Genomic DNA, 20,763 nt, shown 5'->3' with positions numbered 1-20,763 from the left:
ACTGGGAAGGCCAGGCATCATCTCCACTCATCCCCTGTAAGTATCTACTTTCCTTAGGACTATTTCTTGGTAAGACTGTAATTTTCTTATTGCGCATAGTGCTAGTTTCCTCCTGAGCCTGGTGTCCTCATATAAATGGGTCTAGTTCTGCCTTTTCTTGTTTTGTACTGGCATAATTGGCTGTCTTGGTTTAACACCATTCTGCCTTAGTCACTATGGTTTAATCTTCTTTTCCCAGGTTAGTCCTCGAGTGTGTCTTGTTCAATTCTTGGCCTTAGCATATGAGGAAAATCTTATTGACTCCTAAAGCTTGTAAACATAATTTATTTTAGCTTTTCTTGTGTTCTGTTCTGTTGAGTTCCAGTGTGTCCATGTCTTATATGTTTTCCTCCCAATGCTTTCTGGCTTTGGATGTTCCACTCATTTTCTTGTCAGATGACTATTACCTTTCATTTGGAAAATACTCTTGGATGTTCACTCAGATTTCTTCCTTGACCCGAGGGTCTGTTAGCTCCTACATAGGCACCTTTATTCACCTTTTCACCCTTACTAACTTCATCATTTTTATTTATAAACTGGAGAGCTAAGCCATTTCCTTGTGGTATATGTGCAGATTTTCACTTAGTTCTCAAAAGATATAATTTGTGTAATTATGTGAATTATTATTTGAATGGTATACTTTTTCCTTAGTTTTTTTTACTTCTTTTAGCATTTCCAATTGATAGAATTATTAATAATAGTTAAATGCATGAATAGTGACTTGTAAAAATGTGAATATACCATTGCATCTTTAGTTACTTCCTATTCTGTCTAATAAGAGAATAAATAGCTCCTCAGATTTGTGGGACTTTTCTGTATTTGCTTATTCTCCAGATTGTTTGTTTACCCATGTTTATTATTTACTGATGATGTGTGTTGGCCCTGGAATAGCCACTGTCTAATTTCCGGGGCATTTTAGAATGAGAAGGAGGCAGTTCTTAGGTGACAAGACTAGTATGATGCATTATGTTTTGTTAAGATGCTGTGGAAATAATATTTAACCTTTTCCACATAAGAAAGGTCTGAATGCCATGTATATGGCTTGCTGTTGTTTTAAAAAAATCTAAATGTTAATTTTTATATGAAAATTATAAATAATAGCTATTTTAGTACAATATTACTTTTTAAAATTTAATTTTCTTTATTAACTTTTCTTTTTTGTAATAGTATTATGTTAATGTACATCTTCAGATAATAACTAGTACATTACTTTTTTGCAGAACCAAAGAATTCCATCAGATATGGTCTTTCTTAGAACTTCAGAGAAAGCAGGTAACTTTTAGTGTTTTCTTTTACATTGCTGCAGGTTTTTATTAGTTTGTTTGGTTTTTTTTTGGACAAGTTGATATTGTTTAGCTGTGTCTAACCTGGAGACCAGGCTGGCCTTGAACTCACAGAATTCTGCTTGCCTCTGCCTTCCAAGTATTAAGATTAAAGGCATACACCACCGTGCTTAGCTTGATTTCTTTGTTTTAAAAAGTATAATCAAGTTTCCTGCCTATAAAATTTATTTTTTAATATTCTAAATTCATTCCAAATGACATTTAATTGTTGATATTTAAAAACATCTGACTTTAGTGTTTAATAATTGCTTGAAAAGTTATCTGAGTAGATTTTCATTCATATAGGCTTTGAAAACCCAATTACTTAAATAGTGTAACTCAAAATTGTATTACTATTTTACATTTTCAGTTTTACTTATTTCACATAGAGTTATTTTCTACTTATTATGTGCACAGTAGTAAGTATTGTGTTCACTACAGAAGAGAACAGCATCTTGTTGTGGATTCCTGCACTGTAGTTATGGGTACTTGCCATGACCAGTCCATGGTCTCTGTGTGTGGTAACATACCTAGGCACTCTCTCACAGTGGAAAGAACTATGTATATGGGCATATTTGGGGCCTAGGTGAGTGGCCATGGGCTTTGTGAGAAGAACAATATTTAGGACCTGATCTTTCAACTGGACGCTCATGTGACTAAGGAGAGAAGTCAGGGCATCTCTGCCAGTGTCTCCTCAGCCAGTTGCTCACTACTGCCCTGGCTGTGTGGGCACACTTTCCTTATCTCTAGACTGGGGCAGCATATTAAGGAATGCCATAGCTCCTTTCTGCCCTCTGCATATGGTTTGTAAAACTAGCTGTCATTTTTTTCTTTTTAGGCTCAGCATGAATGTTATTTGTAAGTGTGAATACCTTTCAAAAGCCTGGGTTGGGTTCAGAGTTCATTACTTATTTCCTCCATGAGAAACAACATACTTTAAAAATCAGACTTTAATTGTGTGGGTTTGTGCATGTGAGGGGCCAGAGGAGGGTGTCAGTTCCTTTGAAGCTGGAATAAAAGGCTGGTGTGAGCTATCCCATATGGGTGCCAGGACTGGAACTTAGATCCTCTCCAAGAGCAAGGTGGCTCTTAAGTCTTGAGCCGTCTGTTCAGCCCAAATAGCACACTTTTAAAAGAAACACTGGGTCATGATAAAGAGACGTTTGTCTGTGGCACTGTTCTATGCTGTGCATGCTTACCTTGCTGAACGAGCTGCCATCAGGAGAAAAGCTATCCATGGTAGTCAAGGACCTGTGAGCTGATACTTATTTTGTGTGATTTAGTGTGAGCTTTTATTTTCTCAACTTCTGTACAGACTGGCTAGGTGTTCCTCATATAATTAAGCACTAAAATTACAAGTTTGTCCTTTATTGTGGCTAGAGACTCCTTAATTGTTGTCTAATCCCACTCACCTACTATTAGAAGTTGTATTACAAGAGAACTTTTCTTTTTAGAATGTTTATGTCTCTGGTGAGAGTACTGCTTGGCTATATTAGGGTAATGTACTCGTTTCCAAAGCATTTCTGTCTAACAAGTACGTAGTGTGGCCTTCTGTTACAGCAGTCCATCAGTAGGCTTCCTTCGTGACTTGGCACCTCTGGAGTAGCAGTGTTTCACAGTCCAGACTGCCCAGTGCTGTGGGAGTCCATGAGGCCTCCATCTTCTTGAGAGGCTGAGTTCCTTAGCTGTGGGCATGTACAAGAGCATAGACCTCTTGCTTATGGTGTATAGCCCCTGTGTCTGGTTAGATTTGAATTCTAGTGTTTTCATAATGATTTTTTCCTCTTTAGTCGTAAAGGATGTATTTGGAATTATGGAGTGTGTTTGTGCTTTTTTGTGATACCTTTATTTTGATATCAGGGTACTATTGGCTTTAGTGTCCATTAAGGATTATTCTGTCTCATCTTACTTTTTGGAAGAATCTTTAAAGAAATTTTATTCTTTAAATGTTTGGTTCAATTCATCCATGAAGTGATGTGGGTCTGGCCTTTGAGAGTCTTTGTTTTGTTTTGTTTTTTAATTTCTAATTACTTGCTAAAGGCATACCCACATTGTCCTTTGCTTCTAGAATCAGTTTTTGTAGTTTGTGTCCTTTTTTTTCCAATTAGTCTACTTTAGGTTTTTTAATTAATGGGCATGCTACAATTATTTCCTCATGATCTTTTAAAAACAGTTTCTGTAACATGGTAGTGATGTCCCCTCCTTTGTTCTTGGTTTATTATTTGAATCTTCCTTTTGCTTTGTTACTCTGGCTAAAAGGTTGTCAATGTTATTGATTTGTTGAAAGAACTAACTTTGGGTTTCAATTAATTTTTTTTTCAGTTGTCTGCCTGTTCTTTATTTCATTTATTGGCACGTACCATTTTTTTCCTTTTCTCTGTTTTTGGTTCAGGTTGATCCTGTGTCTGTAGTTTCTTAAGGTATAAAGTTAGATTGTTGATTTTGTATCTTTTTTAACATGGGTGCTTCCAATTATGAATGTCCATCTGCACTTTTTTTCATTGTCCTCATAAGGTTTACTATATTGTTTTATTTCCATACCTCTAAAGTAGTCTCTAATCCCTTGTCTTTTCATCATTGATCCATTGTTTTGTGGTTAATGTGTTGTTTAATTTCCATACTTGTAAATTTCCCAGATTTGCTTCTGCTATGATTTTTAGGACATTCTGCTGTGGTCTCATTCTGACTCACTCAAATCTGGCTCTAGCATGTGTGTAGCTGTGAGTGCGCTCCATATGCTGTGCACACCAAGGAGTCTGTTCTGCTCCTGCAGTGTGTTTTTTAGCTCTAGTCAGTCTTCAGCATTGGCATTCTAATTATCCTGTCCATGGTTGAAGGGGAAGTGGTATAGTTTGCACCTATTTTTGCAAGATTGATAGCATGAGTATGCCCTATGTGATGACTGTCACCCTCCGCACATGCTCTTTCTCCTGCTGTCCATTCTGTGTCCATAGCTGCTTGGTTCTTCTCATTCACTCAAGTTCTTCTGCACTCACTCTCCTGCTGCAGTGCTGTGTAGAGAGACACACAACTGCTGTTCCGTGACCCGCTCCTCTGCCAGCCTCAGTCTCACCTCAAGAGCAGCTTTCTCAGGTGCTTTCTATGGTTCTGCTTTCATCACCTGTTGTCATTCTCTGCCAGACTCCACCCTGAAACATACCAAGTGCACAGAAGCCCGCATGCAGGCAGTTCATCTGTGCCTTCCCTCTTGTAAAACCTGGGCTTTTCTTTAGCTGGGCACCTGACCACTGAGAGGAGCGCTGTCGCAGCTACTCCAGTGGTTTCTTTGCGTTCTCCAGATGCGCTGCTCTCTTGCTGGAGGCATTCTTACGTGCCTCCAGTCCTGCTCCCACCCAGCTCTCCCCTGTGAACCTGTGTGATTAATTAGTCTCCCATTTTTCTTGTGGGATGTCTTACTCTCTATTGCTGTGATGAAGCACCATTGCCACAGCAATTTTGAGAAGGAACAATCTATGTGGTTTACCGTTCTTGAGGGCTAAAAGTGTGTCATGGTGGGAGGCATGGCCACAAACAGAGCCTGGTGGCTGTAGGAGAAGCTGAGGGCTCTTACCTTGAATAGAAGCAGGAAGCAAATGTGTGTGTGGGGGGGAGTGAAGTAAGAGGCTTTGACCTCTAGTGACATATGTCCACTAGCAAGGCCACAGTTCCCAAACATCACTCCCAGCTACAGACCAAGTGTTTAAATACGTGAGCCTATGGGGGATATTTTCATTCAACATGCCATAGGCGATAGCAAGAAACTTGTCCTTATTGCCTCCTGCATGAATTTTTTCCTCAGAGTTCTGTTGCAAATGCACCTGCTTATATGTGCAGTGTAGTTTTCTTGAGGGTGTTGTGTTTTCATGTTCCTTTAATAATCATTGTCCACTGGTTATTACTTAGGCCCAATGGAAGAGCCATGACTGATAAAGAATATAATGAAATAGAATTTGGTTAGTCTCTACTTTTTGTTTGGAGTCTTTAATTCACTTCTATATAGTATAATTATTGAAAAGGTAATATTTACATCTGTCACTTGCAACTAGTATTTTCATTGTCAATATAGAGAAGTAGATTTTCAAAGAGTTTATCTGTACCCACATTCCTATTAATAATACCTGTTTTATTATGATCTCTGTCTGATAGCATACTCAGTATAACAGGTTACTGTGGTGATTTGAATGAAAATGGTCCCCTAGGCACATGTGTTTGAATGCTTGAATATTTGGGAGGGATTAGGAGGCCTGGCCTTGCTGAAGGGGGTGTGTCACTGGGAGTGGCTTTTGTGCCTTTACAAAGCCCCAGCCACCCCAGTAAGCCTCCTTTTCTCTGTTTCATGGTTGATACTCAACATGTAAGTTCTTCCCTCCTCCTCCAGCACTGCTCTTCCCTGCTTGCTGCCACATTCCCTGGTCAGGCTCACCCTCAAAGTGTAAGCAAGCTTTCTAATTAACCTTTCTTTTATAAGGTGCTTGGTCACTTAATTTGTTGTGGCAGTAGAAATGTGACTAAGACAGTAAACAAAACATTTTTGTTTGAGAGGCGCTTTTACACATACATGATTATGGTAGAAATACACATAAGATCAAAAAGAGTTGGGTCTGGTGGCTCACACCTTTATCACTTAGGAGGCTGAAGCAGGGATTTTGTGATGAGTTTGAGGCCCGATTAGCCTGTGTACTGAGGTCCAGGCTACTGCGCTACAGAGTAAGATCCTGCTTTAACAAACAAGCAAGACAGACAAAATAATATTCCAAGTACAAAAAATGGTTTTGGGTAATTAACTTTAAAAGGAAATGATAATATAGATTTTGTTGGGGAGTAAATTGTGAACAGCGTGCAGTACTGTCAAGTTGGGAGATGATTATAAATGCTGATTTTTTTCAGAGGAGATATCTGAGGGCTGGAGACTGAGAACACCATTTTTAAAATCATGCAGTTCCTAATAGTTTTGGACATTTGCCAATTTCCTCACCATTTTTCACTGCATCATTGCATGGCCTCGGGAGTCAGCAGAGAATGAATGGAACACCAGAGTATTAATAGATGAGATATTTTGTGGTAACCTCAGACAGGGAGCAGCAGCCCAATTGATGACTATTTCTCTAGTCTTGCCTTATATCCCATGTTTCTAGGAAGGTTGGTCTCTGTGGGCTAGTGGTACTCAGTATTTTGATGGTGAGGAGTCTATTTGAGAATCCTAATTTCTTTACCTTAGAGAAATGTACACAGTACACATTGTTACTACATTTGTATTTACATATATAATCCTGTGTGAGTACTAGTAGATTTGAGTTTGAGACCTCTGTGTAGTTGTAGTCTGGCTTAACCTATCATGGTTCTGTTATAGTCTTCTGTTTGTCAAATTTAATTGTTAAAATACTACTACTCACTCACCTGCAGATATTAAGACTCAGATTGCTTTTTACTGTGTCTTCCTTTTATACAGTGGATCAAATGGCTTCCAAACTTGATAAAATTTGTGTCATAATATTTCCTTCAGTCTGAATTCTTAGTTTCAGAAACTCTTGGGTGATTTTTGCTGTCTTCTTTTAACTGTAAAACTTTGTCAAAATAACAGTCAAAATGTAAGGTGTACCTTCAGCTAATCTTATTTTAAACTTATGGTTGTATATTCCTTCAGACCAGCAGCTTCCAACTCAAGGTTTTCTTCCTAACAACCACAATCATTCCTTCTTCTCTTTGTTTCCAATATCCCGACTTTGACTGCTGCTTGTTCATGTTGAGATTGTTCAGCACTGGGTTCCTGTATAGCCACAGGTCTCATCCAGTTGTAACACTCTTGACCATCTCTTCTGCCCCTGGATCAGACCTTACTTGTGCAATTATATTTCATTCAGTCTGTAGCGCTTTTCCGTAGGGTATGGAGGGGCGTTTTACGTGAAGGTCAGCAAAATGCACTTGTCTTTTGTGTGATTCTAAGTAATTAGTTAAAGTTTCACTGTTGTCTAGTTATTGGCAGAAAATAAACATATTCAGGGTTTTTTGTGTTATTTATTAACTTTTTTTTGCTTTTCAATTTTAGTTTTAAAAAATCCTTTGTAGCATATCATTTTTTATAATAAAATTCTAAACTTTGGTCAGTGTAGGAGTCCTAAGTGTAACATTGTGGTTTAGAGCTGAATAGTAGCATCCGGGTGGGTGCTTGTCAATACAGCATGGTAAGTCAATCCATGGCATTCTATTGACTGAGTATTAATAAGAGTATTCTATTGAGCCATGACTGGATTGTTTAGAATGTAAATGGAGCTGTTGATGGATCTGGTGACTGATGACTTAAATTCCAATTAATCAATTGTTCCATCAGTTTCTTAATCCAGATCAAATATCTCCTGAGTGCACGCAGTTCTTTTAATGGTATTAGCAGAGATGAATGCTTCAGAACTAATTTTCATCAATCTCTTATAAATGCCAATATCTTTTTCACTTGTATCTAAGTGATAATGTTATAGTTTAAGTGTTTGAAAGACAATATAGTACCTCAGTTGTCACTTGTTAGTGGGATGAGGATAGGTAAGTGACACTGTTCTCATCCACATTATCTCTATAGGAAGATATATCTTGCAACTAGTTTAAAAATTTCATGCAGTCATTAAGTCATATAAATATTTAAAAATCAAGTTTAATAGCCAAAGATCTGGTATTATAAATACCAGTCAATGTCTATTTTTCTTTTGTAGAAGATATACTGTAGCTCATCTCTTTCAGAGCTATTGGATAGATGAGTTGTTGCAAGTTGCCTGCTAATGCTTCAGGATGACTTGTTAATGCTGTGACAGCATCAGCTACCTCACAGGGTCCCCTCACTTTATCATCCCTTGACGTGGCTCTTAATGTGACACAGATACTAGCTGGTGGTCTTAATTTGAGGTCATTATATCTGTCCTTTCCTGTCAACTCTTGTCAATTATACAAAATAAAATCAAGTATTCATAAGAAGTCTGTAATAGGATATAAGCAGATCAGTTTAATAATTCAGTTTTACTGAGCTTTAACTAGTATCAGTTATAGCTAGTGCTTTATGTTAAAAAAAAATTACTAGATTGGTCTTGGTAACACAAGCCTTCCTGGCTACACTTCAGATTTTGTTGTAGCCCTTTCCTCTATCATATCAGTGGCTTGAAGTTAGTAATTTTCAGTCTTCTTAGGTCATTTCCCCTTTAAATTTTAAAAATAATGTATACTTATTTAACATGGAGCATACCTTTTAACTTTAAAGGACTTAGATTGCAGAGCTTATTGTGTTTATAGGGTTCATTGTGCTTGCTTGGTTTTTTTTTTTTTGTGCTAGAAATGTAAGACATTTCAGAGCATATCACCTGTTTCTATTTAAATTTTTTTTTTTTTTTTTTTTTATTTTTTTTTTTTTTTTTTTTTTTTTTGGTTTTTCGAGACAGGGTTTCTCTGTGTAGCTTTGCGCCTTTCCTGGAACTCACTTGGTAGCCCAGGCTGGCCTCGAACTCACAAAGATCCGCCTGCCTCTGCCTCCCGAGTGCTGGGATTAAAGGCGTGCGCCACCAACGCCCGGCCCTATTTAAATTTTTGAAAGCAGGGTTTTAGCAGTGGACAGATAGAAACTAGAATCTAGTCCATTGAAGTTTCATTTATTCTTTAATGAGAATACATATACTTACATTTAAGTAGGAGTAAAAAAAAACAATCTTGAGTAAACATATAACTTTAGAGTTAACTGATCTGCATTTTTTACTGCTCTTTAGCTTTTCTAATCAGCATGTGAAAAATGTTTTCTGTAACACGAATTGGTAAACGGTCTTATATAATAATAAAAAAAAACTGTAGCCAGATATTGGGGTGAATGCTGAAAGATCAGAGAAGCAGAACAACTACAGCCAACCTCACCTCACTAATTCCTCAGCTGATCCTGTTTCCATGAATCCTTAGACTAAAAACCTCTGAGTCCTGACCCCTGAGGATCCAGTTGAACTGCTTCTTAGTTCCTGTCTTCTCATGCTTTATAGACTGTTCTCCACCCAGCCATGTCACTTCCTGGGATTAAGGTGTGTGTGCTTTACAAGCAGAGGCATGAGATCTCAAGTGCTGGGATTAAAGGTGTGTACCACCACTGCCTGGCATGTTCTCAATGTGGCCTTGAACTCACAGAGTTCCAGACAGGTCTCTGCTTCCTGAGTGATAGGATTAAGGGTGTATGTCACCACTGTCTGGCCTCTATGTATAATCTAGTGGCTGACTCTGTCCTCTGATCCCCAGATAAGTTTTTTATTAGGGTATATAATATATCACCACAGTTTTCCTTTTCATAGTGCTTTTGACAGTGTACAACAGTTTGTTTATTCAATTATTCATATCTTCCAAAGTTCATATACTCAGGTGAAGGTTCCTTAATGTAACATCAACTGATAAAGCAAATAGTTGAAAAACCCAGGGAGCCAGATATTGGGGTAAAAAGCTGAGAGATCAGAAAAGCAGAAAGAAGCCAGCCACTTTCTTACCACTTGGAGATCCTCTACCAAAGAGAGACCTAATTCCTGTATACCTATGCCTATATGCCTTTCTGTTCTGCCATCTCATTTCCTCTCTCCACCCAGCTACATCACTTCCTCTTCCGCCCAGCTCTGTCACTTCCTGTCTGTCTGTAGAGACGTGCAGATCTTTATGGTTAGTGCTGGGATTAAAGGTATGTATCACCAGGCCTGGCTCTGTTCCCATTGTGGTCTTGAACTCACAGAGACCCAGATGGATCTCTGCTTCCCAAGTGATAGGATTAACGGTGTGTGCTACCATTGCCTGACCTCTGTGTTTACTATAGTGACTGTTTTTTTTCTCTTATCCTCAGATAAACTTTATTGAGGTACACAGATACAATATCACCACATTTCCCCTATTTTTGTCTACAATAAAAAAATAAAAAAAGTTATAACTAATATAAGAAAAACTGTATACAATAAGTACAGTAACTATATACAATGTCTAGTCCATTTGCACGTGACAAATTTAGTGAAAATATTCCATTCTATTTTTTGTGACTCCAAAGGATTATATCTAATTTACATTCTACCCTAATTTGCATTACCAAAACTATCTTTTGATGTCTTTCAAGATTATACACTTTATAACTCTTAGTGTGTTTATTTTCTGAATTTAACAAAGCAAACTATAACTATAACTATCTAATCTTCAACTCCCTCAGAGACCTGTGAAGGAAATAATATTACCTAGTAAAACAGGATGTGCACACAAGCAACTTCCAAAAAATGTAAGTTATGACTGAAAAAGCCAACTGCCTGGACAGCCACCCAAATTTTCTCTGCAACATTGGGGCATCATCTTCGGCCTATAGGCTTAGCATATCTGACAGACTAATCTGTGAAGCAGGTTTTTCTAAAGAGCCTTCCTACCTTGTCTTGGCAAGGATCAGCAGTCCTTTGTTTTATATCCTGCTTGTCCATTTTGGACAGCATACAGTCAGCAGTCAATGTGAGGGCACTTTCTTGCCCAGTGGCTAACTTTTGCCAAAATGAAAGTAAACTCCATGTGGAGATTCTTCAGTGCCTATCATTTTCTCTGAAGTAGATTGATGCTGCCAGGAGCAGACGTGTTTCATTGTCATAAAAAAAGAAAAAACATCTCTGTTAATAAAGCATCTTAAATGCCATATTCTGTAAATCTCTGAAGTGTTTGAAGATGACCTGTCTACCTAAAATATATTTCTGCTTGCTGTAGATATCTGAAGTGTTTGAAGATGATCTATCTAAAATATATTTCTGCTTGACCTTGAAAACATACCAAATATGACTACATGTTCCATTGTAATGATTAACCATTAATTTATATTTCTTTCTATCCTAATAGTTGGTAATGTTAACTTTTAATGATTATCAAATTGAGTTACATTGTTAAATGAAATTTACAGGTACAATACCTTGAACAAGATTAGAAATATACATATAGTATTTTCAATCTCAAATTTTTATCAATGTACATAATACAATATGAAAAAATCCAATCTAATGTAAAATACTTACAACTAGCAGTTGCTTTCTAAAAGTAGATTCAATAAATTATCACTTCTTACAGCTCTTGGTCTTGCCATGCTTCAGAGTAGATTCAGATCTCAGACTCCCAGAGTCATTTTCAAATGATAATGCTTATACTCAAATAGTCAAAGGGATTAAAGAAAAGGTAGTGGTATGCTCACTTTGTTGGGGCACATTGCTGGCAGCTGTTGTTAACTGAAAATTCTTTAGCTGAACAACAACAGAATGATCTTTATGCAGAGTAGGAACAAGACAATATTCATTAGCTTAGTACAGACAGTGTTTCTTCTCTAGCAATCAAGGAGACACAAGGTAATTATAGGTATGGATTTTCATGATCTCTTTTCATTTCAGATGATTGTGTAGAAAGGATTATTGGATGCAGCTATGTGAAGATACAGTCTTACCTACTTTTATCTTTTCAGATTTGTGATAATGAAAGTAATAAACAATCAGTTAATGAGTTCATATAGCATACATTCTTGGCAGACTCCTGGAAATTTTTCCTGTAAGTTTTACAACATGATTTCAAAGATATTTTTCTGTAAGTGGAGTTTTCCTATCCTGACTTCCTGGTCCCAAATAAACACACAGAAACTTATATTAATTACAAATTCCTGGCCAATAGCTCAGGCTTGTTACTAGCTAACTCTTACATTTAAATTAACCCATTTCTATTAACCTATGTGTTACCACTTGGCTTGTGGCTTTACCTATTCTCTAACATCTGTTGCTTCTGCCGTGGCAGGCTGGCATCTCCCAGATTCCACCCTTCTTTCCTGTCCTTAGTTTGGTTTTTCTGCCTAACTTTATTCTGTCCCGCTATTGGGCAATCAGTTTCTTTATTAGACTCGTCACAGCGACATATATTCACACAATGTAAAGGAATATTCCACAGCATTTTTCTCATTGGGTAGATGAAGAAAAAGGAATAAAACTGAGGCTTCATAATGTAAATGTAACCTTACATGGTGCAACAGTTAGTACATTGTCAGATTAGTGCTTGGCTCCAGGCTGTCTGATTCTTTCTTTTGTGCTGTGCTACATTATAGGGATCCTTCATTTTTGTTCATGGGGTCTACTATGGTTAACCCTTCATTACAGCTTGACAAAATTTAGATCACCTCAGAAATTGCTGAGGGATGCCACTGAGTGCACCTGTGAGGGCATTTCCAATGGGTGTTGAGTGGGGAAGACCTATCCTAAGTGACAGTGACATCTCACAGACCACTCCCCCAGAGAGGGAAGAAGTAGAAATCATGTCTAGCATTAGCACTTCTCTTTTTCTTCATGTCCTTGGTCATATGACCAATTGTCTTCTGCCATACTATCTGCTGCCATAGTGATTTGTTGTCCTTTGGACATAAGACCAAATGACCATGGATTAAATTTGATGAAACCATGAGTCAACATATATCTTTCTCCCTGTGTTTGTGACAGACATTGTTTCACAACAATGAGAACAGTAACTAAAATAGGGCTACTCTTCTGTATTGTAGCTTGCTGAAAATATCCTTGTCTTTATGTGACTGGATTCCAGGAGCATCCCCAGCATGCACTCCTGTGAAAACCAAGTGTCTCCTAAAGTTGCCAAGTGTAAATTGTCTCTGGTTGAAAACCAATGTAGGGCTTCTGATTTTTGCTAAAAAAAATCCCTGTGCTTATCTTAAATGTTCAGTTATATATCTCTTGAAAATAATTGTTTCAGTATTTTTCAGATTTTCTTCCCTATTAATAATAGACTGAGTCAATGGCAACTGAGTCATACCCTCTTTCTTCCTCCCAGATCTTCTTTAGGCCCCTGTAGCCAGGAGTCAAGCAACTCCCAAGGCACCTGAAGCTGCCAGGTTAAGACAAAGACCCTAACTAGGAGGAACTGGCCTCTGTCTGTTTTCCCCAGTCCCATGTTGTGGATACCCTGCTGAAGTAGACTTGGGATAAACACTGGACCAGCTTCTAGTCATGTCCATTAGAATTCTGTTCCAGGCTCACAGTTCTGTTACCCCAGTGAGGTTTGACAGGCTGAAGGAAATTTGTGAAGGTGCTGCTATTCTAAGTGTCTTAATCAGTGTACTGTTGCTATGCAGAGACACCATGACTGCAGCAAGTCCTCTAAAGGGAAGAATTTAATTGGAGCTAGCTTGCAGTTCAGAGGTTTAATCCATTGTTATTATGATGGGGAGAATGGTGGCACTCAGGCAGACATGGTGCTGAAGAAGTAGCTTCAGAGTTCTGTATCCAGATCCATAGACAGCAGGAAGAGAAAGAGACACTGGGCCTGGCTTGAGCATTTGAAACCCCAAAGCCCACACCCAGTGACACACTTCCTCCAACAAGGCCACACCTCCTAATCCCTGTCAAGTAGCACCACTCCCTGATGACCAAGCATTCAAGTCTATGAGCCTGTAGGGGCCATTCTTGTACAAACCACCTCACAACTGTAGAATCACTTGAAGAGCAAGTGTTCTGCAGGTCCAGAGAAGTGGCCCAGAGCATCTACTCAGAGGTAGAAACAGATACCGAGGACAAGATTTCTGTACCTTTACCTGAAGATTGGAGAAGAGCCTAGCAAGGTTCATGCCTAACGGGCATTTTTGGAAATACTGGAGAGCTTGGTAGCCAGCTTTTTAAAGGTGGCAGCATGTACAGAAACTCCTAAGGTAGTTCCTGGATCAGGCTCTATCTGGGGTGAGAAACTGTATACTTGAGCTAGGCTCTTAGGAACCATAAGAAAGGACTGCAACACATTCTAAAGTATTCTCCCAGAAACAGTCCTTCAGCAGGGCCCAGGGAACACTGAGAATGTAGGGTGCTTTGAGGTTGTGTAAAATAACAATGGTGGCATTCTGTGAAACTTACAATCAGTAGCTCATTCCCTCTCCACCATACTCAAGCTCCTTGTCTTGAAACATTGTTAGTAAAGAAAGACAAGCCACCATTTTCCTGGGGAGCTACCTCAAGGCTAGTTGATTCCTAAGGACAGAAATCTCTGCTTGGGTTTTATTGCAACTGCACATGAGCAGGAAAGGTAGACCTCGCTGTCTGTATCCTCCATCACTGCAGCACTGGGCATTGACTACTTAGTCTGGCTCCAGCCTCAGGGCAGAACCGAAGCTGTCCTTGGTGCCTCTGGACAAAAGGCTGACATGTTTGGAGTGTAAGAGGCTCAGAATATCGGTGAATGGTATCGGTATAGACCCAGACCTTCCAGCCCATGACTTGGTAAAGTAGGGAATAGATGGAGTCTGAAAATTACTAGTGGCTTTGATACTGTGCTGAGACCAGGCACCTGGGAGGTGGAGGTGTCAGTAGTGTTCCTTCAGGAGGGAGGGAGGGTGCTGATGCGGACTCTGGGTTGGTTTACAAGGTGTACACCTTTTCATACTGGAGTATAATGTATATGCAGTATAACTAGGTTTGTGGGGGTTGTAACTTTTATTTTATAATTAAAGTTTATAACTGACTTAAAGAATTCTCTGTGACTGAAGCACGAATTTGATTATTCTTTGTTTTGCTTTTTGTGGTATTGGGGATTGAATCAAAGGTCTTGCACATACTCAACAAGTGCAGTGCCATAATCTACATCCATATCCCTGAATTTGTTGTTTCATGGACTTCCTTTTATTGCTTAAGAATTGCTTTATTACAAGATTATTGTAATTTGTTCTTTAAATTCTGTAAAGCATGTATGATTTCCAGATGAACATTGCAAGGTATGATCAGGAAGGTTCCAGCTTCTGTTCTGTTCCTTTCTTCCCTATGTATATTTCACATATCTGTATTTGTATATGTGTGTAACAAAACATGTATAGATATACATACAGGTATGCTTATACATAGAGCACAGAAACACATGTATGAATACATAATAGATATCTATGGATGCACAAGATCGCATTGCATGCATATAAAAGATACATGCACACAGAGGCACAAAAGGATGCAGATTTGCATACTTGTAGTTATATAACAGCACATAGAGATATGAACATACATAAATATTTTTCCTCTCCCTTCCTCCCCCCCCCCACACCACTTCATGTCAGTGTTTATCAAACCCCCTTCAAGCAAGCAGTTACCACTGTAAGAATATCCCACTTTGCACATGCATTGCTCTCTGTTGTTCTTAAACATAATGTTTTAATTGTTCCCCCTGGACAGGGTGTCCTGTAGCCCAAACTCTCCTCAAACTCTCTGTGTCGCTGAGGATACCCTTGAATTCCATATCCTCTTGGCTCTACCTTCCAAGTGCTGGCATTGCAAGTGTGTGCCCCATGCCTCAGTCAAGTCTCTCTTTCTCTCTCTCTCTCCCTCTCCCTCTCCCTCCCTCCCATCCCTCCCTCCTCTCTCCCTCTCCCTCCCCCTCCCCCATGTACACATGCACCATATTTTTTCACTTAACACTGTGTCCTACAGATCTTCTCACATTGCTGAGCTCTTTGTGCTTGCCTTCTTCTAGTTGCTGCCTCTGCTGTTTTATTCCACTCGTTCTCTAATCCTTGTGCCAACCTTTTGTTATTGTAACACTGTTGCAGGGAGTGCTGTGTGTGTGTGTGTGTGTGTGTGTGTGTGTGTGTGTGTGTGTATCATTTAGTGCATTTGTGTTTGCTTTCATTTCTAGGATCAATTCTGAGAAAAAGGATGATGAGTATTGTCTGGGGGTAATTATATTGCTGGGATTCAGATTTTTCCCCTTTTGAAATTTGATGGGTTTGTTATTATACAATAGTACTTACCTGGGTATTAGCATTTTAGCTGTGCTTGTATTACTGAACATTTATATTGGTCAATTAACATTTTATTACCAAGGTAATGTCAGACTCTGAGATATTTTTGTATGTATCTTATTATCTTGTCATCATCAACACATAGATTAAAAGTAGAAATGATCTAGACAGCTTTCTAAAATAAAGTAGTAGTTGATATTAAACCTTAACAGGCATAGGCAGGGTTTGTAACTCAGTGGTAGGGCACTTGTCTAGCATGCTCAGGGCTCTGGGTTTGAGCCATAACACCATGCAGAACATGCACAGATACTGTCACTGCCACCACCAGAACTACCACTGCAGCAAAAACACGGGCACCAAACAGGACGTAAGTGGTTAAATAGATTTATTCTCGGAGCCAAATGATAGCATCTGAAATGAGGGCTTTTAAAGCTGCTTGTTCTTTGGACTGTTCAGATGAAGCGTTTTGTGGGTCCCACAGTGCCGAAATCTGCTTTGAGAACACTTAGAACTTAGGAGAACTCTTCGGTGCAGTTCCGGATGGTGACGTTTTCTCTCTACCTCCAAGGTTCATGTTTTATCCGCACGGACCAGCTAGATGGTGAGACCGACTGGAAGCTGAAGGTGGCGGTGAGCTGCACACAGAGGCTGCCAGCCCTAGGGGTGAGCACCACTGGGCACCGTTCCTTCCTCCTTCCTTCCTTTCCCTCTCCCTCTCCCTCTCCCTTTCCCCCTTTCCCCTTTCCCTTTTCCCCTTTCCCTCTCCCTCTCCCCTTTCCCTTTCCCCCTTCCCCTTTCCCCCTTTCCCTCTCCCCTTTCCCTTTTCCCCTTTCCCCTTTCCCCCTTCCCCTTTTCCCCTTTCCCTCTCCCCTTCCCCTTTTCCCCTTTCCCTTTTCCCCTTTCCCCTTTCCCCTTTCCCCTTTCCCTCTCCCTCTCCCCTTTCCCTTTCCCCCTTCCCCTTTCCCCCTTTCCCTCTCCCCTTTCCCTTTTCCCCTTTCCCCCTTCCCCTTTTCCCCTTTCCCTCTCCCCTTCCCCTTTTCCCCTTTCCCCTTTCCCCCTTCCCCTTTTCCCCTTTCCCTCTCCCCTTTCCCTTTTCCCCTTTCCCCTTTCCCCTTTCCCTTTTCCCCTTTCCCCTTTCCCCCTTCCCCTTTTCCCCTTTCCCCCTTCCCCTTTTCCCCTTTCCCTCTCCCCTTTCCCCTTTCCCTTTTCCCCTTTCCCTTTTCCCCTTTCCCCTTTCCCCCTTCCCCTTTCCCTTTTCCCCTTTCCCTTTTCCCCTTTCCCCTTTCCCCCTTCCCCTTTTCCCCTTTCCCTCTCCCCTTTCCCCTTTCCCTCTCCCCTTTCCCCTTTCCCTTTTCCCCTTTCCCCTTTCCCCTTTCCCCTTTCCCTTTTCCCCTTTCCCCTTTCCCCCTTCCCCTTTTCCCCTTTCCCCCTTCCCCTCTCCCCTTTCCCTTTTCCCCTTTCCCCTTTCCCCTTTCCCTTTTCCCCTTTCCCCTTTCCCCCTTCCCCTTTTCCCCTTTCCCCCTTCCCCTTTCCCCCTTCCCCTTTTCCCCTTTCCCCCTTCCCCTCTCCCCTTTCCCTTTTCCCCTTTCCCCTTTCCCCTTTCCCTTTTCCCCTTTCCCCTTTCCCCCTTCCCCTTTTCCCCTTTCCCCCTTCCCCTTTCCCCTTTCCCCTTTTCCCCTTTCCCCTTTCCCCCTTCCCCTTTTCCCCTTTCCCCCTTCCCCTTTCCCCCTTCCCCTTTTCCCCTTTCCCTCTCCCCTTTCCCCTTTCCCTTTTCCCCTTTCCCCTTTCCCTTTTCCCCTTTCCCCTTTCCCCCTTCCCCTTTTCCCCTTTCCCTCTCCCCTTTCCCCTTTCCCTTTTCCCCTTTCCCCTTTCCCTTTTCCCCTCTCCCCTTTCCCCTTTCCCTTTTCCCCTTTCCCCTTTCCCCCTTCCCCTTTTCCCCTTTCCCCTTTCCCCTTTCCCCTTTCCCTTTTCCCCTTTCCCTCTCCCTCTCCCCTTTCCCTTTCCCCCTTCCCCTTTCCCCTTTCCCTTTTCCCCTTTCCCTCTCCCCTTCCCCTTTCCCCTTTCCCTTTTCCCCTTTCCCCTTTCCCCCTTCCCCTTTTCCCCTTTCCCTCTCCCCTTTCCCTTTTCCCCTTTCCCCTTTCCCCTTTCCCTCTCCCTTTCCCTCTCCCCTTTCCCTTTCCCCCTTTCCCTTTTCCCTTCCCTTTCCCTCTCCCTTTCCCTCTCCCCTTTTTCCCTTTCTTTTTCCCCTTTCCTTTCCTTTTAGCAATGGTTTTTAAGTGGCAAGGAAATTTCTGTGTGTTTTTCTTATTCCTCAAGGTCCTTAAAGATGATGTGATGTCCTAGTTCAGAGCCTCTTTTAGGTAGTATTGAATGTCCTGTTGATTTGGCACTTAGACTATGTTTTTATTTGTTGTTAACATCTTAGTTAAGTACTTTGAAGCTGAGACCTTAGGGTGACAGGCCCGTGAGTCTGTTACTGAGAACTGGCTGCTTACTGAGTAGCAGGGTAAGGTATTCTGGGAGGAAAGAACAGGCCTTACTTAGCCTGGTCTTAAGTGTTTTGCCTGCAGTTCTCCTTCCAAGGACAGGAGACTTTGATCCAAGGACAGGAGACTTTGATCTGGAGGAAGTGAGTGCTGCTGTCTTGTATGCAGAGAGAAGGGCGAGATACTTTCCTATCACAGCTTGACAGTTGCAGAGTGGGTCCCCCCTCACACACCCCCTGAGAAGCTGCATGGAGAGTTTAGGGAGAACAGGAGCAGAGATTTTTGTGGATTCAATCATTGCTAAACCTGCTGTCCTAGATGTCAGTCTCTTCTGCTAGTATACCTTTTCTTCTTTTATTCCTCCCTCCTTTTCTCCCCTCCCTCCTCCCTCCCTCCCCCTCCCTCCTCCCTCCCTCCACTCCCTCCTCCCTCCCTCCACTCCCTCCTCCCTCCCTCCACTCCCTCCTCCCTCCCTTCACTCCCTCCTCCCTTCTTCCCCTCCCTCCTCCCTCCCTCCACTCCCTCCTCCCTTCCTCCACTCCCTCCTTCCTCCTCCCTTCCTCCTCTCCCTCCTCCCTCCCTTCCTACCTTTAAAAAAAAGCTACAGTTGTAACAACCAATGCTTCATTTTTGTCAGTTTATATATAGTACAAATCTGGACACAAGAAGCTTTGTCTTACATGATTTGCTGACCTTCTGTGGATAGAGGAAAGGTGGAGACTGTCACGAGTGACCTTTTAACTCAGGCAGTATTGCCAAGAGAAGAAGGGCTTCTGGAGGGGAGGAGTGGCTGCCTTACTGTACAGTTGTTCATGACCTCCATGGGCAGCAGGTGCTTCCTCCACTGTGTGTGGACTCTGGGAGTTCAATGTGATTCATATGGCTGAGATTTGGGCAAAATTTGCTTTTTTGGGTATTTTAGTGTTATCTGTATTTCAGGTAGTTTCTAAGCTAGGGTTCATTCCTTAAATATTTTCTATCTTTATATCTTTGCCAAAACCAGTTGGACCCTAAAATGGTTTCCTTATTCCTTCCTTTATGAAGGAATACAGGATTTGTAGCTGGGTGATATTGAGGATTAATTTTCTCCTCTAGTAACATGCAGAGTGCCTTGTAGCACCATGAATGTTTGTCAGTAAGGGTGAAGTTTCTAGTTGGGCACTAGCCCAATTTTCCCATGCTTGATGACATAGCTAAGTGGTGTTTTCAACAGTAGGACCTTACTATCAGAATGTAGGCAGGAACCAATAGCCTGTGATATTTGAGCCTGTGTTTCATCCTCAGCACCCATATAAAAAGCCAGGCACGCACTTAAAATCCATGTGCCAGGAAGGCAGAGGCAGCTAGACCCTGTGGGCTCAATGTAGGGACACTCTCAAAAAACAAGGTGGACAACTGTTGAGGAACAACATTTAATCTTGACCTCTGACCTTCACACGTTTGTCCTCCCCCTACTCAATTCAAAACAAAGCATGTAATAAGATACTCATTATCCTTCAGTTGAAGGCAGGGGATGCAGTCTACTTTCTGTCTGGCTATAGTCTTATTTATTCATGGATGTTCCTGATCAGGTTGAAGTTTTCCATAGTCTAGTTTGCTCGGAGACTTGGTAACTGTGTGTGAGGGGACGCAGTAAAGAAACTGCTGATGTGACTGCTCTATGATATGGTTAAGATTGTTATTGTGAATATGGGAGAGAGAACAGCCGGAGATGTCGGGAAGAGTTGAGAACAGAGAGAGAAAGAAGTAGGTTGAACATGGTCAGCAGACTGAACATGGCCAGGGCTAGAGAAATTAGTGGAGGTAATAGATGGCGAGCCAGCGAGAGCTAGAGAATAGAGCATAGCGAGAGAGTCTAAGTGGGGATAGGGAATAGTGAGAACAGCCAGGCTATATGAAGGAGGAGCTGCTGAGGGAGTTTAGGGAAAGGGAGGAGGTGAGAAGGGCTAGGCTGCTGGCATGGACTTTGACACGGATACTGAGGGAGCCTGGAGGTCAGCATGGGCTTTGATATGCAACCCCAGGCAGCCATTTGTCCCTTCTGCCAGAGGTCAGGGAATGCCTCCTTTTTGCAGATGGGAAGAGGTTTCCCCAGTTCCTGAGGAATGCTGACTTTCATCTAACCTCCAGAAATCCTCCTGTATTTCTGAAT

The 20,763-nt window shown here is 41.2% G+C and overlaps 1 protein-coding gene across 50 annotated transcripts in view; it reads left to right on the top strand.

The window, feature by feature from the left end:
• Positions 1-20,763, top strand: part of Atp9b (ATPase phospholipid transporting 9B (putative)) — a 241,402-nt gene that overhangs the window by 67,952 nt on the left and 152,687 nt on the right. For all 50 annotated transcript variants that reach the window (XM_076555619.1, XM_076555613.1, XM_076555598.1 and 47 more), the window contains 2 exons: positions 1,260-1,311; positions 16,694-16,788. In XM_076555619.1, coding sequence (XP_076411734.1) covers positions 1,260-1,311; positions 16,694-16,788 — 147 coding nt within the window. The remainder of the gene's footprint in view (positions 1-1,259; positions 1,312-16,693; positions 16,789-20,763) is intronic.

The sequence above is a fragment of the Peromyscus maniculatus genome, chromosome 19 (assembly GCF_049852395.1).
Source record: "Peromyscus maniculatus bairdii isolate BWxNUB_F1_BW_parent chromosome 19, HU_Pman_BW_mat_3.1, whole genome shotgun sequence".
Classification (NCBI taxonomy): Eukaryota; Metazoa; Chordata; class Mammalia; order Rodentia; family Cricetidae; genus Peromyscus; species Peromyscus maniculatus.
The sequence above is the reverse complement of the archived record's forward strand: the minus strand, read 5'-3'. Positions and strand labels throughout refer to the sequence as shown.